General features: G+C 42.0%; 3 protein-coding genes across 3 annotated transcripts in view; 1 reads left to right on the top strand and 2 right to left on the bottom strand.

Annotated features, from left to right (window-relative positions):
- LOC134289492 (signal recognition particle subunit SRP72-like) overlaps positions 1-4,830 on the bottom strand; it is a 107,362-nt gene extending 102,532 nt beyond the window's left edge. The window contains exon 1 of the mRNA XM_062855371.1: positions 4,689-4,830. Coding sequence (XP_062711355.1) covers positions 4,689-4,698 — 10 coding nt within the window. The 5' untranslated portion in view covers positions 4,699-4,830. The remainder of the gene's footprint in view (positions 1-4,688) is intronic.
- Positions 4,619-10,955, bottom strand: LOC134289491 (signal recognition particle subunit SRP72-like). The gene is made up of 4 exons (XM_062855369.1): positions 10,702-10,955; positions 6,467-6,716; positions 4,914-6,404; positions 4,619-4,852 (listed from the first exon to the last, which is right to left on the bottom strand). Exons 1-4 carry the CDS (start codon positions 10,808-10,810, stop codon positions 4,717-4,719), a joined length of 1,986 nt encoding a protein of 661 aa, XP_062711353.1. The 5' UTR covers positions 10,811-10,955; the 3' UTR covers positions 4,619-4,716.
- A 110-nt stretch (positions 10,956-11,065) lies between these two features.
- LOC134289494 (coiled-coil domain-containing protein 115-like) lies at positions 11,066-11,710 on the top strand. Its single transcript, XM_062855373.1, has one exon. The coding sequence runs from the start codon at positions 11,156-11,158 to the stop codon at positions 11,624-11,626; it is 471 nt and encodes a 156-aa protein (XP_062711357.1). The 5' UTR covers positions 11,066-11,155; the 3' UTR covers positions 11,627-11,710.
- The last annotated feature ends 4,967 nt before the right edge of the window (positions 11,711-16,677 follow it).

Genomic DNA, 16,677 nt, shown 5'->3' with positions numbered 1-16,677 from the left:
ATTTCCGAAATAAGCACTAACAACACACCCGAAAATCAGGAGCAAGTTAGGGTAAACCGACCAGAAAGTGGGTACCAAAACGCTCCGTGTACCAAAAACGATCATGGTGAGAGCGGCGATGTACCGCGTTTGACAGCTGTGTCACCCCACTGGATTGAAGTGCTGCTTCTATCTTTCGATCATCGCAGGGATAAGGACCCCTGCCCGTGTCGCCGGCTGAAATACACGAAGCCGTTGCGGGATTCGTTTAGCTTCTGGTAGAACTTCCACGTTTCTTGGGAACGGCACAGCAGTTCCATTTCTTCGCACTCCGCTTCTTTCAGGCAGCGCTTTTTCTCCCGAAAGAGGCGGGTCTGCTCTTTCCGCTTCAGTTTGTAACGTTCCACGTTCTGTCGGGTCCCTTGCTGCAGCATTACCGCCCGCGCTGCGTTCTTCTTCTCCAAAAGCGTTCGGTACTCTTCGTCGAACTATTCGTTCCGTCGCTTCCGTTCTACGTACCCGATGGTGCTCTCGGCTGCGTCGTTGACTCCAGCAGTCCTCTAAAGGGGCCTCATCAAGCTGGCAAAACGGCCTCGAGGTTCTGCGCGTATGCTGAGGCAACATCTGGGGCCTGTAGCATAATGAAAATTTTACTAATAATATTAGTCTTGTAGCTTGTAACTTATAATTTTCTGTTGCATAAAAATACTACAAGTACAAGTTACAAGTCCAATACTACAAGTCGGTTGGACTAATATTATTAGTAGAATTTACAAGTGTATGTTGTATAAACAAACTACAAGTATAAAATATTAGCTATGACTTGTACTTTTGATTACAAGTCTCAAAGGTCTTGTAAAATAATTTACAAGTTAGATTTAAAGTATTGCAGAAGTCATATTTAGTTTTGAATATATCGATTTACCATTTTGATGAACTCAAAAGATATTATTTATCTAACATGTCAACCTTAATTCCAGTTTTCGACGATTAAATTTGGCAGTATGTATTCGAAACTCATTGAAGAGAAAATTGCGTTGATGTATACTTTGTATCCAAAATATAATTTCTGCTGAGTCTCTCAAGTTCTCCAAAGTTTCTACAATACCCATCTTTGATTGGAGGTTCTTGGTAAAGTTATATATTATGGTCACTGTCAGGGTTGCCACTATATTTTTGAACTTATCTGGCAAGTTCGTAGTTTAAAATCTGGCAAAATCTGGCACTACACATAGCTTTGAAAATCCTCAACTCTGATCAATTTTTAACTGAATTTTCATAATTTGAATAACAAAACAGTTTCGTTTTTCAATCGTATTTGTTTTATTAGATTTGAATGCCTTTTAAAAACAATTTCATATAAAGTATGATAAAAATCATTATCAGTAGTTTATTAAAATTATCTTCAATGTTAGTGTTGTGTTCAATGTGCAGTCATTGAGAAAGAACTTTGCTAACTGGGCTATTTCTGAGTTCAATTCGCAAAACAAAAATTCATAGTCTTTTCCCCTCTTCACCGACTCAACGAAGTCAATCAAGAATTATTCACAATTTCCATCAAAACAACTATACACTAATCAAATGGTATACAAGCTGTGTAACACATCTTTCCATAAATGTATCGAAAATGCAAATGTAATTTGGACTAACATAATTACTAAATCTCATTCATCAGAAAAAACAGTAAGGAAATCGATTTGAATGTGTAAGAAAGTTAACGAGTTTTCAACGAACATATTTGGATGAAAGACGCAGAATTTTCAGTTGTCTAAAAATTGCTAGATCAATAAGATACATTTTCAAAACATCAAGGAGGAATTTCATTGATCAATAATCCGGCTTGAAATAAAAAATCTGGCAAAATCGATGGTTTCTCTTTTTGTCTTTTTGCCACCTGAAAATCTGGCAGTGCCAGATAAATCTGGCATAATGGCAACCCTGGTCACTGTATAAGCACAGGTGAAGTTGCAGATGCGAAATAAATTTGAATCAATTGCTTGCATTGCATATCATTAAGCTAATCAAGAGCTACAATATACAATACACATTCACTAACTCGAATCGCGTTGCGACATATAAAAGTAGGTAAAAGCTCAATTTTTGCATCCCAGATCACTTCAGATTTTAACAAGAAGCATAACACATGCTGCTAAATCTTTATACATTGTTTTTCAACCAGTACTAATAAATCTTTGGGACATTTTAGTAAAAATCTAGGTACTTGCAGTGCCATACTTTGTAAAAAAATAATTCGTCAGAGCGGCCGCAAATTATCCAAACAGCACATGCTTTTCTTCATCAATCGTATAAAGAATGCAAAACTTCGGGATAAATGAAGTTATTTCCGGATGTTACGCGGAAAATGCAGTATATAAACAAACATCAACTGCCATTTCAAATTAATAGTGAACTGTCGGATGAATTTTGACAGGTAAATGAACCAAAACAACTTGTATTTTCATGGTCACTAATATTACAAGTGCTAATAATATTAGTGGAAAATTGACCCTTTATGCAACACAAATTATTAGCACTTATAATATTAGTACTTGTAACTTGTAACTTGTAGCTAATATTATTAGCCCGATTATGCTACAGGGCCCTGGTTGTTTTATTCCCTCTAAGGTCTAATCTGTACCGTGGCGGTCACCGGTACCGTACATTGTTGATGACGGAGAGTTTTGGGCGCAGTTAGTGGCTGGAGTCGATGTTGGCGCCACGATAGGTCCTGACGTCGATAATGTCGGAGAAGTGCCGTCCGTCAATTAGAACGTGATCGATTTGCGATTCCGTCTGCTGCGCTGTGGTAGGGTAACCAATATAATTTGGACCCCCTGTGTCCTTTTATCACAACTTACACAGGTTTAATGATGAGATGACGGAAATTTTTAGAATCATTCGCTAAATAAGATCGCTCTCCACGGGCAGCAATCATTTCCTCACTGGAAATATCCTTATTTGCCTTGAAATTATGTTTTGCTAATTTCGTCATCCGTGCGAGTGTCGCATCATGTTTACAAAAAGAGATTGCGGTGCTGAGGAAACTTGCAGATGTAAACAAAAACGTTTATCATTCTTGCGCATTAAATTCGCAAAGTTCGTCTAATCAGCCTTTGTCAATCAAGTAATTAGGATGTGATCCAGCATATTCAAGCGGCAAATTCTTCCAAAATAGTTTCAAACGAGTTTAAACACCGGGTGTCCAAAATATATACTGAAGAGGGTCCAAAATATATTGGGGTGTCCAAAACAGTGAAAACTGATGCTTCAAAAATCAGTTATTTTCATCAAATTTTCAGCCAGAAATGACCTTGTGGGTATTTTTAACGGACAGTGGAGGCTTTTACGAACATACTAACATCATCATTATGTGTAAATACCCTCTGAATCTGTTTGATTTTGAATTAAATTCAAGCCAATGTCCTCTAGGGGTCCAAAATTCAACAGTTACCCTAATTGTCGAAATTTGCGGTTCGTCCTAAACACAGCGAGGTAAACTAGCACGCAGTTCGCAAGCGGTGTGCCGGCCCCAGTGAGGAAAACTCTCAAAACCTCACTGGTGACTAACGGCTTCATCGCTGCTGCTGCTGCTGCTGGGTGGCTCGCGGATGCGCCCGGATGGGTCGCATTTCCATGCTCCTGGTCACTGGATCCCCTGCTGCTGCTGCACTGCTGAGATGTGTCGTTTATGACGTTCGTCTTGAGAATCACCCTTCCACAGCAAGCGCATCGTTTTTATATTTTTCGCTTCGCATCGGTCACACACTTCGGCCAATCAGCAATAACTAGCGCAGGGGAAGCAACTTTCCCTTGCATCACGCTTTGTATGGTTACTGCAAAGGGGAATCGACGCCTAATTTGTCGTTCAGTAAATTGAATTAATTGTAATACCAACTAAGACTTAATAATTAAATAATCTTTTATATCTGAGCTTTCTCTATTCTACAGTAATCTCCAGGTGTAACGATAAGGGAGGCTGTGTGGGAAAAAGGTGTTACGTGTGGCCATTGGAGGCGGCAAAATCAATGAGTCGTAGGCCGTTTTTTTATTCGTCTGCTGGTGGGCGCTGAATTTTCCAATTGTCGGTCTGAATTCATCCTCCTGGTCTACCTGAGCGTTTAGATCTCCTATGATGATCTTGCCGCCGTGGCTTGGGCAGTGGTCGTACTCGCGTTCCAGCTGTGCGTAAAATGCGTCCTTGTCATCATCAGTGCTTCCGAAGTGTGGGCACGTTTATTATGCTGAAGTTGAAAAATCGACCCTTGATCCTCAACCTGCACATTCTTTCGTCGATCTGCCACCAACGGATCACGCGCCTCTGCATATCGCCCATCACAATGAAAGCTGTTCCCAGCTCGTGTGTATTGCCACAGCTCTGGTAGTTTGTATAATTACCTCTAAACGTTCGCACCATGGATCCTGTCCAACACGCCTCCTGCAGCGCTACGATGCCGAACCCGCGGTCCTTCAGTAGATCGACGAGTGTGCGGGTGCTCCCAATGAAGTTGAGAGATCGGCAGTTCCACGTACCGAGTTTCCAAACGCAAGTCCTTCTGGTTCTACTCGATTTAATTTTCGTTACAAAAACTTCTACGAGTAAAATATTCGATATCCGCAACGCAAAGGATTGTCACCAAAATCACGATAGAACTCTTATTTCTGATGCAACATTTTATTCCCAGCACAGTTCACCCCTAGAACATACTCACGTAAATGCATTACGAAAACAGCGCCAACTTAATGCTTGCCCTTCTTCTTCTTGTGCTGGCTCTTTCTCGGCAGCTGCCTGGGAGCAGGTCCGGAAGCAGGCATCTCATGCGCAGCCGGTGTGGCTGGAGACTGCTTGGTCTGATTGTAGGCCTTGCTCATGTCACTGTGGAAAGATTAAGATGTTAATTTTAAAAGATAGTCCCATTTATTGTCAAAAATCTTACTATTGGTCCGCCTGTCCAGAGGCCGTTCCCTGACTGCCCTTGATGATCTCCTTCACGCGGCGATCGCGCTTCTTGCGATATCCGGAACGTTCATAGCGTGGCAGCCACCGTTCCGGATCCGGAACCGCGCTGGCGTCGTAGTTCTTCGGTAGTTTGCCCTTGCGTTTGCGGACGGTTTTCTTCTTCTGTTTGGCGATTTCGCTGCTCGGCGTACCCGGTGATTGGTCCGTTTTGCCCGAAGCGGGCATCTTCTTTTTGACCGCTTTGGCAATCATCATCCAGTTAGTGGCTTCCAAAGCATCGATTTCCGACGTCGTGGTAAGCGTTTCAAGAGCGGGAAGTTTCTTGCTAGCTTCCTGGGCCTTTTTTGGATTGAATTGGGCGTAAGCGATTACAAGCTGGGCAAGGATCTTCATATCAGAAGGATTGGTCTTCAGGAGCTCTTCCAAACTCTTGGCAGCGGTTTCGGATTCGCCGCCACGCAGATGGAAGCTAGCAGCTTGACGCCACATATCGGTGAGGTCACCGCCAGCGGTAGACTTGTTCTTTTTGTACCAATCGACGGCATTCTTCAGGATAGCGGAAGCAGCATTCTTGTTGTCAAGACCCAAATAGAGAGTTACTAAAGCGGATACAACTCCCGGGCGATACTTGGCTTCGCCGAGGCTCTCTAGGATTTCTACGGCGGCCTTTCTATTACCAGCAAGCAACTGAAGGTGAACAACAGCAAACTTGACCTCTAGCTCTTGCTTCGGTTGCTTTTTGGAATATGTTTCCAATAGCTCAATGGCGTCCTTATACTTCTTATCTCGTGCCAGCTGACTGACACGAATCAACAACGATTGGAATTCTAAGTCTGGATAAGAATTGCCCAAACGACTGGCCAACATGTGACAATCCGATTGGTTGGTGAAGAAAGCCAACAAACAATTGTTGAATGCAATAACCTTTTTCTGCTTAGAAGTTAGCTTATGCTCTGCCTGTTCCGAAGTAGCTGCCTTCATCTTCTTCTTCGAGTCGAACACATTCTGATCTTTGTTAGTGACCACCAAATTGTTACTGGCCACAGCCGTCAAGGCCTGATCATTAGTTTTGTGTTTCAACGCATCCGCGTAGATAACGGAAGCTTCCTTGGACTTACCTTGCATCTGCAGACAATAAGCCAACTGTACCTTGATGATTGCCAATTCATCCATGATGTCCTCCTCGGTGGCACCATCTTCTTCGAGAAATTCCCGGCAAAGCTTCTCGCTAGTACGAAGCTTCTTCTCGGCCTCCGGGAATTGTTGCTTTCCGGCCAGGGCACATGCTGCGTTGTACGTAAGCTCGTACGTATCCTCACGCAGCACAGGTAGCTCCTTCTTGGAACCGTCCACACAAAGATTGGCAACTACGGCGCTCAGATTGGTAGTTCGTTCATCGTCGTAGTCATCGCTGGTGTTCTTGATGATGTCCTTGTATAGCTCGTAGCATTCCTCGTGCCTTTCCAAACTGAAACCGAAACATTAGGTATATCAGAAAAAAAAACAAGAAACAAAACCCAAGTGTCCTACCGATAGAGAATCTGTGCCATCAGTTCCTTCAGGTTCGGTGGCAGCTGCTTGATGCCGCTGTTCTGGATCGTTTTCAAAGCGGCCTCCGGCTGGTTCAGCCGGTACTCACAGTACGCCCGTTCGAAGGTGCAATCGTACGGAGGTTGCGTACGGTCCAGAAACTTGATCACCTCTTCGAACTTGGACAGCTGAATCAGGCAAACGAGCTTGCACTGGAGCGCCTTCTGCTCGTTTTGGTCCAAGGCCAGAACTGGAAGGCAAGGTAAAGATTACACCCCGAGGGGGTTAAATTTAGTAATTTTCATTCATAGAACACGTCAAAAAAAATTTTTTACGAGATATTTTTATTCAAAAATTAATCTAGAATTCTTTAAACATTTCGTACCAAAACTCCTTTAGGAGACTATCCAAGGCCCTAATAAAAATGTATTATACACTGGCGAATGAGTGAATGATTGTATCATTCCATGTATGATCAAGATGATAGCCCGAAAGGGTTGTTAAGCACGTTGTATCATATTTTTCTATTAGGGGGATTCTTTCATTAAATAATTCGTCCAGCAATCACTGCAGGCATGGATTGCTTCAGACTTTTTCCCGACATTCCTACAAAACAATCTTACAGGAGTTCGTTAAAAAAGTTTCCGGGATTCCTCAGGGATTTCTTCAGGAATTCCTTCTGTGATTTTTTCAGGAACAACTCCAGAGGTTATTTTGAAAATTCGTCCAAGGATTAATCCAGGATTTCCTCCAGGAGGTTTTTTTTTTATTTTCTCAAGAATTCCTGCTGGGATTGCTTCCGGAATTCCTCCTGTGGTTTATTCAGGAACTCCTTCAGGTGTTACTCATTTTCATCCAAGAATTCCTTTCGTCCAGAAATTGCTCTAGGAATTCCTCCAGGAATTTCTTTAATAATTTCTTCAGAAATTTTTCCAGGGATTCCTCCCAGAATTCCTCTGAAGATTCTTCTAGAAATTGCTCCTGGAATTCATAATGGAATTTTAACAGGGATTCCTTCCGAGATTTCTCCAGGATTTTTTCCAGAAGTTCCTCGAGGCATTCCTCCAGTATTTCCTCCAGAGATTCTTCCAGGAAATGCTTCAGGGATTCCTCCATTATATCCTTCAGATATTTCGCATAGAATTCCTCCAGGAATTCCTTCAAAAATGCCTCTAGGGATTCTTTCAGGAAGTCCACTAATAATGCCTTCAAGAATTCTTCCAAGAATTGCTCCGAAAATTACTCCAGGTATTCTTTCAAAAACTCCTTCATGGATCTCTCCAGGAATTCCTTCTGGAATTCTTACAGAAGCTTATCCAAAATGTCCTGCAGGGGTTCCTCCAGGCATTCCTGCAAGTATTCCTCTAGGATTTCCTTCAGGAATTCCTTCAGTATTTTTTTTTTTCAGGGATTGCTCCGGGAATTCTTACAAGCATGGTTTAGATGGTGTTCTAGTGATTATTTAAGGAATTCCACTCGTGATCATGATTCAGGGGTTCCATCAAAAATTTCGGAAATCCTGCCATCATCTTTTCCATAGATGCATCCACGATTACCTGAAGATTTTTCTAAATGTGGGCTTCGTGGCCGTGCGGTTAACGGCGTCAGTCGTTTAGGCGTTTTGTGAGTGCCACGGAGTGAGGGTTCGATTCCCGCTCCAGTCGGAGGAAACTTTTCGTCAAACGAAAAATTCTTCATTGGTCCACTGGGTGTTCCGTGTTGTCCGTTGCCTAATGTTAGTGATTGTTCAGTCTGTGCAACCTCTGGTTGAAGACGGTGTAGTGTCTTTTTTTTTAAATTACTTCGAGGATTTCTAGAGGAATTCCTCCAGCGATTTGTATAGGAATACTTTAAGATAATGTTAATGGAATGCATACAGGAGCCAGGAAATTCTCCAAGAAATCATCCAGGAATTCTTTTACAATTATCACCCAGAAAGCTTTTGCAGAGGAATTCATTCAAAAATTCGTCCTGCGATTCTTTCAGGAATATATCCTGAGATTCTGTTTTCCTCCAAGAATTCAGCCAAGAAGTTATCCAATGATTTTTTCAAGAACTCCTACAGAGATTCCTCTGGGAGTTTTTCCAACGATGTTTTGAGAGTGTTCCTCTAGAAAGTTGTTAAATGTTTCTTCCAAAAAATGACAAGGGACTCCTACAGAAATTCCTCTGGGAATACTTCAAGGGTTTTCTCCAACGATTATTCTAGGAGTTATCCTAGGATTTCTTCAAAAACATAACCAGGGGTCTCCTTCCTTGTTTGGTTTAAGGATTTCTCCAGAAGTTTCTCTTGGAATTTCTCAAAAACGTTGCCTAAATCTTTTCCAAGGATTCCTTCAGGAATCCCTCTATCAGTTTCTTCGAGGATTTTATCAGAAATTCTTGCAATTAGTCCACGAGGGGTTCTTTCAAGCTACACGCATATCACAGAAGAGTTACTTTGAACAAATAAGTGCTTACAAGCTAGAAGCGCTTTCAGAACTTTAGGGAATCCTGGAAGAGTTCGAACATTTTTTTTTCGAAATTCTCCCAGTGTTTCCTTCCTTCTCTAGGAAAATTCCTTCAGACTCTTTATTTTTAAATACATTCAACACACTTAATGATTTTCGTTGATTCTTGGCAATTGTTCTTGCTTTTTACCGAAATTGGCACCGCCGAGCACTCAGCAAACTTGTTTTTCAACGAGATCTCAGCAATCGTGTTGTTTGTTCAGGAAATATTTTGCCGAAATTCAGTCAACAAACGTATTTTTTTGTCAAGATTCAGTTTGAATATTTACTGAGCCACGGCGGTGCCGGCGATTGCTGAGCTCATCGTAGTGTGCAAGGATTCGTCCAAGAATACCTTCAGGTATTCCAACAAAATCCACTAATTGCGAGTTCTTCGGAAATACTGCAGGACATTCTTGAAGAATTTCTCTAAGGATTCCCTTCAGAAATTCTTACCGGGATACCTCGAGGGTTTCTTCCAGTGATACTTTTACGAGAACGCCATCAAGAATCCTTCCAATGATCCTTCACGAAATACGCCAGTTGATATTTCTATAGTACTATGCTCTGCGTTGAGCATGTGCATTACTTACTGAAATAACTCCAGTTAGTCATGGAGACATAACGATAATTTCAAAAAATCATCCGACGAATTTCGATAAAAAAAAAATGCTCAATCTTCCAGAATTTGGCCATCGTTACTAGCATCACGGTGATTTGTGTAGAACATGCGAGCTTTTTTCAACGCATTGCACAAAATACCACAGCTGAAGAGTTAGGTAATGTTTTTAGAAAACATTGTTATTATGTTCAATTTCATCGTGTTGCGTTTAGTAAAAAAGCCAGTATGTATAAATTTGCCAAGGGTGCTCACCCAACACGCTGTTATTTTTTTACTCGGGTTGACAATTGGGTTTTTAAATTAAGAAAAAATCAACGATTTTTTATTTTTAAACGAAAGAGCACCTTTTTCTGAGCCGCTATGATTTTTTTCAGATTTTTAGAACTTTATTTTGGTACCTAAAATCAATTTCAAACAGATTTTTTTAAATCACCTCTTGACAGCTGGGCAACTGCTTGACAGCTCCGCGCAGTACAAAATGCGACGAGGGGTGATTCGACAAATCGCTCCCATACAAACTTCAAATTGGTTTTTAAATAGGTTCCCGGGCACCAAAATTGATGAAAATTTGGATTTCGGCTCAGTTTGGCATGCAGATTCAGAATATGGAATTATCTCAACACCATTAAAGAAGCCAATTGGCTTCTTTAGTGATGTTGAAATAATTCCATATTCTGAATCTGCATGCCAAACTGAGCCGAAATCCAAATTTTCATCAATTTTGGTTCCCGGGAACCTATTTAAAAATCAATTTGAAATTTGTATGGGAGCGATTTGTTGAATCACCCCTCGTCGCAGTTTGTACTGAGCGGAGCTGTCAAGCAGTTGCCCAGCTGTTTAAAGGTGATTTCAAAAAATCTCTTTGAAATTAATTTTAGGTACCAAAATAAAGTTCTAAAAATCTGAAAAAAATCATAGCGGCTCAGAAAAAGGTGCTCTTTTGTTTAAAAATAAAAAATCATTGATTTTATCTTAATTAAAAAACCCAATTAAATCATTAATATTGTCAACCATACAACACCATACTACGGTACGTGCAACAATCAAACCGGCGTGACCTCAGAAGCGATGCAACGCAACGCCCAGCTATGCAACATTGTATGTCACGTCGCACTCATACTCACTTTTGTTGGCCGACTTCAGGGCTTTCTCGTACTCCCCATTGGAACCTTGCTTGTTCAACTCGGTGTACAGCTGCCGGATGGTCGCTTCCCGGTTTTCGTTCTTGGACATGGCGAAGGCCGGACACTACTCCCACTGATTCACAGCAAAATTCGCGGAAAACTCACGGAAAATCACCAAAAATCCAAATCACTCGCGTCGTGCGTACAGTTTCACTTCTCCCTTGCGTCTCGTGTGTTGACAGTTTCGACTGACAACTTGGCACTGGATTTCACCAACTGGCCTATAAATTTCGAATCTATAAACTTCAATGTTCGAAAAATGAAATCGATGTCAAATCATGACAGCGAGAAACGTCAAAATCACATGATGATTGTTTTGATTGCAATCATTTGGAAATTTTCATCATCGGAAAAGTAAAAAATCAACTTCCGAACGAGAAAATTCCGTCTAAACATGCCGAAATCCCGCGATGAAGTGTGCCAGCTGATGGACAAACTGCTGCTCCACTCGCTGGAGCTGATGGAGCAGGAAGTGAGGCTGAAAACCACCATCGAAGCCGTCACCAACGATGGTCAGCTGGACTTGGCGCACACTCGGTTCACCAAGGGGGCGCACTCGGTTTCGGCGGTTCAGCTTCCGACCGAGGACTACCGGGATTTCAGTGCACTGAACTCGCTGACCGAGGATCGGGACGAGCTGGGACAGGTCCAGTTGTCGCTGGACAACCACCCGGTGGACAAGGAAACGAGTCACATCGATCCGATCAGGTGGTTCGGCATTCTGATTCCGGCGACGTTGCAGAGCGCGCGGACCAAGTTCGGGCGGGCACTGGAGTACGTGGTTGAGTGCGGCAACGTGCAGATTCAGCTGAGGAATGTTCTGCTGAACTACGGCGCGCTGAAGCGACTGAAGGCGGAGTTGTGATAATGCTGAGAATGCTGAATATATCTTATAAATATGTAACGTATTATTTAATCGTTTAGTTTAAATAAAATTGATAAAATTTTGTTTTATATTGTTTCAAATAAATGTAAGTCTTTCACTTACACAGTGCTTCGCTGCACACTCCTCCTCAATATATACGACCGGTTGAGAGGCACTGCAGAACAATCTTCTTCGTGACCCACAAATTCTGTACGAATCACTCATCGGGTTCTGGTGTTTGAAGCATCTGTTCATCCCCTCCGATCGTACGAATGCTAAACACCTCGGGTTGTCCTCCATCACTACTGTTGGTTGATCTTGGTGATCGCTGAAGTCTAGAAATAACTGTCGCAGCACAGAACAGATGTGTATCTCCGAACAAATTTGAAGTTTCGAGGTGGAAGTCGTAAAATTTTCACTTGGAGAACTAGATTGGAATAAATTTCCTTAGAGAAATAAAAAATCATCAAAGCGTGCCTCGCTCCCGTCCTACACAGCAAAAAAAGTTGTTGAATATTACATCGAAATCGCTGCAACCAGGTCGTTACATCGATTGATTAATATTACACAGCCCGATGTACTCGACGGCTGTTGATGTAATAAACAGATCCGATGTAATTGTTGCGATGTAATTTATTCGACGTACATTTATAGGATGTAAATGAAGCGATGTAAAATGGAAACGATTAAAAACGCCCTTCTATAGCCGATTAAATTACGTTTTCATCCCTTTTTGTTGAGAATTTTGTATAGCTGAAGTAATCACTAGATCTATACTAAATTAACAACGAAAAAGAATAAAAACATAATTTAATCAGTCATAGAAGAGAAGGCATTGAACAATCAATAAACACAAGAAAAAACAAAGCGTTGAACTAGTTTATTTATTTTTTTTATTATTATTGCCAAACTGGGAAAGAGCCTGCACATAAACCTTATGTTTTATGAGCATTAACAAATGAAATGACATCTTTTTTGCATGCATGACCAGAAAATCGAAAATATTTATACGTAATACGCAAGTATCCTAAACCAATCGGAAATTGAAGCTCTCTTGCATACCGCTTCGGTTATGTGGGCCTTTGTATACCTACTTCTATTTTATCTTATTTTTATAATGCATACAAAACATGTCTTCACACTGTTTGAATAAGCGATTTTACCCCTGCAAACAGCTCGTCTTCCATAGTATTCTCAAATTAGCATCATGAGCAGCTTTGCCGGCCAATCGCTTGACAACCTTGTTTCTTGGCAGCGAGATGGAAGCCTTGGTGGGTTTTCCGATGATAAGGAATAATATAAACGGGTGGCGACGTAACGCAGTCACAACGAATAAAACTCAGATAGATGGTCATGTGCAGGATGGTCAGGTTCGAGCTTGAGCATGTTCATCGCCGGTGGCGATATGATAGCGGATCGAATCGTTCTGGATGCTCGGATCCGGATGGTGGGTCAAGATAAACGGCACCTTCCTTGGGTCGATCCGGCCGCACTTCACCTTCAGGAACTTGTACTTGGCTTCCTCAGGTGCAATACAGTGAACGGTGAAACGATGCTTGACGCCGTACATCATGAATCCGGTCGGGTAATTGAAGTCAGTGCAAACCTTGCCATCGATCTAGATGTGATGCTGCAGATCTTGGTAACTTCGGTGTTGGTCAAGACATACTTCACGATGGTTGCACAAAAAAACACAAGTGGCAGGCAACGAGTCACGCAGTTTGTGTGGGCCAGTGGATGTAAGCGGGGCAAAGGTAACCCTGGAGGCGTTCAATCGCTTTTTAATACGTTTTCGGTCCGCGAGCCATCTTGACACTTTAGAACGAAAAGGAAACGATTATGCCAACGGCGCCAGGGTTAATACAACACTGACTCGAAGATGGCTGCGTTGTCATCCTGGAAACACAAAAACATTATTAGCAATCAATTATTAGAAATTGATCAATTTTTAATAAGATATTCATGAACATTTCACGAATAATTTCATAAATGTTCACAAGAATTTATCTAAAACAGAATTCTGCCAAAACTGTGTAACTTATTCTATACATTTTGCAGATTCTATAGCATTACTCAAATAATCGCGCTGCTCTAGTCTAAATGCTAAAATATTCTAGTATTATCTGCTTTCCTGTTTAGATTACACCAGGAGTTCGTTGTGTGACTCATTCAGAGCTTCCCATAACGATTCCTCCAGGAATCTAAATTTATTTCAGTAAATTCTCAATGGATTACTCCAGCTTTATGGTGATTCCTCATGGAGTGCATGAGGAATTTTTTTCTTGTTACTTTTTCTACAAATGTTCCTTTTGAAATTCTTCTAGTAGGTAGTTCTTCCTCTGGGAATTCTCTAGCAGCTTCGTCTGGGTTTTCTCCTGGAGTTCTCTGGCATACTTCTGAGAATTTGTTCTGAAATTTCCTCCAGCATTTGTGGTAGAATCCTATCAGGATTTTTCTGTAAATTAATGCATGATGATCCTGGAGATTCCTCCAGGATATCTACTTCAAGAGTTCATTGGGAGCTCATTCGCGAATTTCGCTAGAAGCACTCCAGCATTCATGCATGAATCTCTCTAGAATTTCCAGAATTTTCCCGAAAAATTCCTCCAAAAGTACCTCGGGAAATGTTGCAGAAGTTCCTTTCTCCAGGAGTTACATGGAAATTCCTACAGAAGCTTCTCGGAGATCCTCATGAAAATACAAGGGAATTCCTCAGAAATTCATCCAGGAGCTCCTCAAGAATACCTCCAGAAGTTCCATGGGAATTCTTTCAGGGATTCCTCGGGAATTCTTCCAGAAACTCCACGGGAGTTTTCCGGGAATTTCTCCAAGAGTTCCTTGGGCATTCTTGCAGAAGCTCCTTGGGGATTCGTACAGGAGTTCCTCGCCAATTTTTCCAGGAGCTCCTCGGTAATTCATCCAGGAGTTCCAAGGTTATTCCTTCCCCGGAAATTCCTGCAGCAGTTTCTTGGAAATTCTTGCAGGAGTTCCTCGAGAGTTCCTCTAGGAGTTGCTCGGGAGCTACTCAAGAATTCCCCGAGGAGTTCTTCAGTTCCTCTAAGAGTTTCTCGGGAACTCCTCCATCAATTCCTCGAAAACTACTCCAGCAGTTCCACTTAAATTCCTCCAGGAGCTCATCGGGGATTTCTTCAGAAGATCCTTGGAAATTTCTCAAGCAGTTTCTGTGGAATTCCTTGAAATTACTCTAGGATTTTTTCGGGAATTCGTCCAATACTTCCTCAGGAATATCTCCAGGAGCTCCTCCAGAAGTTGCTCGGGAGTTTCTTGAGCATTCCTCCACGAGCTTGTCGAAACTTCCTCCAATAGCTCCTCGGGCATTCTTCCGTAGTATTCCGAGGAGTTACCCGGTAATTCATCCATTAGTTTCAATGATAGTCCTCCAGAAGTTGCTCATAAATTTCGCCAGTAGCTCCTCGGGAATCCATCTAGAAGTTCCTCTGGAATTGCTACAGGAGTTCCTCGGGAATATCTCCAGGAGTTCCTCAAAAAATCCTCAAAAAGGTTCCGCGAAATTCCTGCAGGAGATTCCCGAGGAACTCCTAGAGCAATGCAGAAGTTCCTCTGGAATTGCTACAGGAGTTCCTCGGGAATATCTCCAGGAGTTCCTCAAAAAATCCTCAAAAAGGTTCCGTGAAATTCCTGCAGGAGATTCCCGAGGAACTCCTAGAGCAATGCCCGAAAAACTCCTGTAGCAATTCCCGAAAAATTCCGAAGGGATGCCCGAAGAACTCGTTAAAAAATCCTGAGGAACTCCTGGAGGGAATTCTAGAAGCATTCCCGTGGAATTCCTCCAGGAGTCCCTCGAGAATTTCTCCAGAAGTTCCTCGGTTGTTCCTTCAGGAGTTCCCCGGGTATTCAGCCATGGAATTCCACGAAGAATCCCACAGTTCATCAGAAATTTCTTAGGAGACTTTTTTCAGATTTTTTTTGTGAATTCTTCCAGGAGTTCCCCGGAAATATCTCCAGGAGTTCTTCGAGTATAGTTCCGGAAGTTCCCCGGAAATTTCTGCAGGAGTTTTTTGGAAATTTCTCAGGGAGTTCCTGAGGAATTTCTCAAGAATTTCCTCGAGGGTTCATCCAAGAATTCTCCGGAAATATCTCCAGAAGCTCCTTGTTAATTCTTCCAGGAGTTTCTCGGGAATTCCTCCAAGATTTCCTCGGGAATTTTATTCTATTTATTTATTGCTTCAGGAGTTCTTCGAAAACTCCTCCAGGAATTTATTGGGAATTTCTCCAGAAGTTCCCAAATTATTCCTCCAGGAGTTCTCCGGAAAAATCTCCAGGAGTTCATCGGATATTCCTCCACTGGTTCCTCAAGCATTACTCCAAGGAGTTGCTCTCGCATTTCCTCAAGAAATCCTCGGACATTTTATTTTATTTATTTATTTACGAGCCGCCGGAGTTTTGCTCGCTTTCTGGTAGGGATAAGCCAATCTGACGTTTGGCTGTGTCTTCTGGCAGCTGGTCGAAAGATCGATCAAAAAACTTATCGATCAGCTGTCAAACGACACAAGCCAAACGTCAGATCGTTTTATCCCTACCAGAAAATGATCATGATTGTGGCGGCCATTACCGCTCGTGAATTGCTGGATTAATTGCTCCAGGAGTTCCTCGAAAATTCCTCCAGGAATTTATCGGGAATTTCCCCAGAAGTTCCTCGATTATTCCTCCAGGAGTTCATCGAATATCCTTATACTAGGACCTCAAGCATTACTTCAAGGAGTTCCTCGCGCATTCCCAAAAGAGTTCTCCCAACAGTTCCTTCCTCCTCAATTGCTCCAGGAGTTCTTCGAAAATTCCTCCAGGAATTTATTGGGAATTTCTTCAGAAGTTGCTCGATTACTCCTCCAGGAGTTCTTCGGAAAAATCTCCAGAAGTTCTTCGGAAGAATCTCCAGGAGTTCCTAGGATATTCCTCCACTAGTTCCTCAAGCATTACTTCAAGAAGTTTCTCGCGCATTTCCTCGGGAATTCCTCCTGGAATTCCTCCACGAGTTTCTCAGAAATTCCTCCAGGAGTTCCTCGGAAGTA

This window comes from Aedes albopictus, chromosome 3, assembly GCF_035046485.1.
Source record: "Aedes albopictus strain Foshan chromosome 3, AalbF5, whole genome shotgun sequence".
In the NCBI taxonomy this organism is placed as follows: domain Eukaryota; kingdom Metazoa; phylum Arthropoda; class Insecta; order Diptera; family Culicidae; genus Aedes; species Aedes albopictus.
Note: the sequence above shows the minus strand (reverse complement) of the source record. Positions and strands in the feature narration are given on the sequence as shown.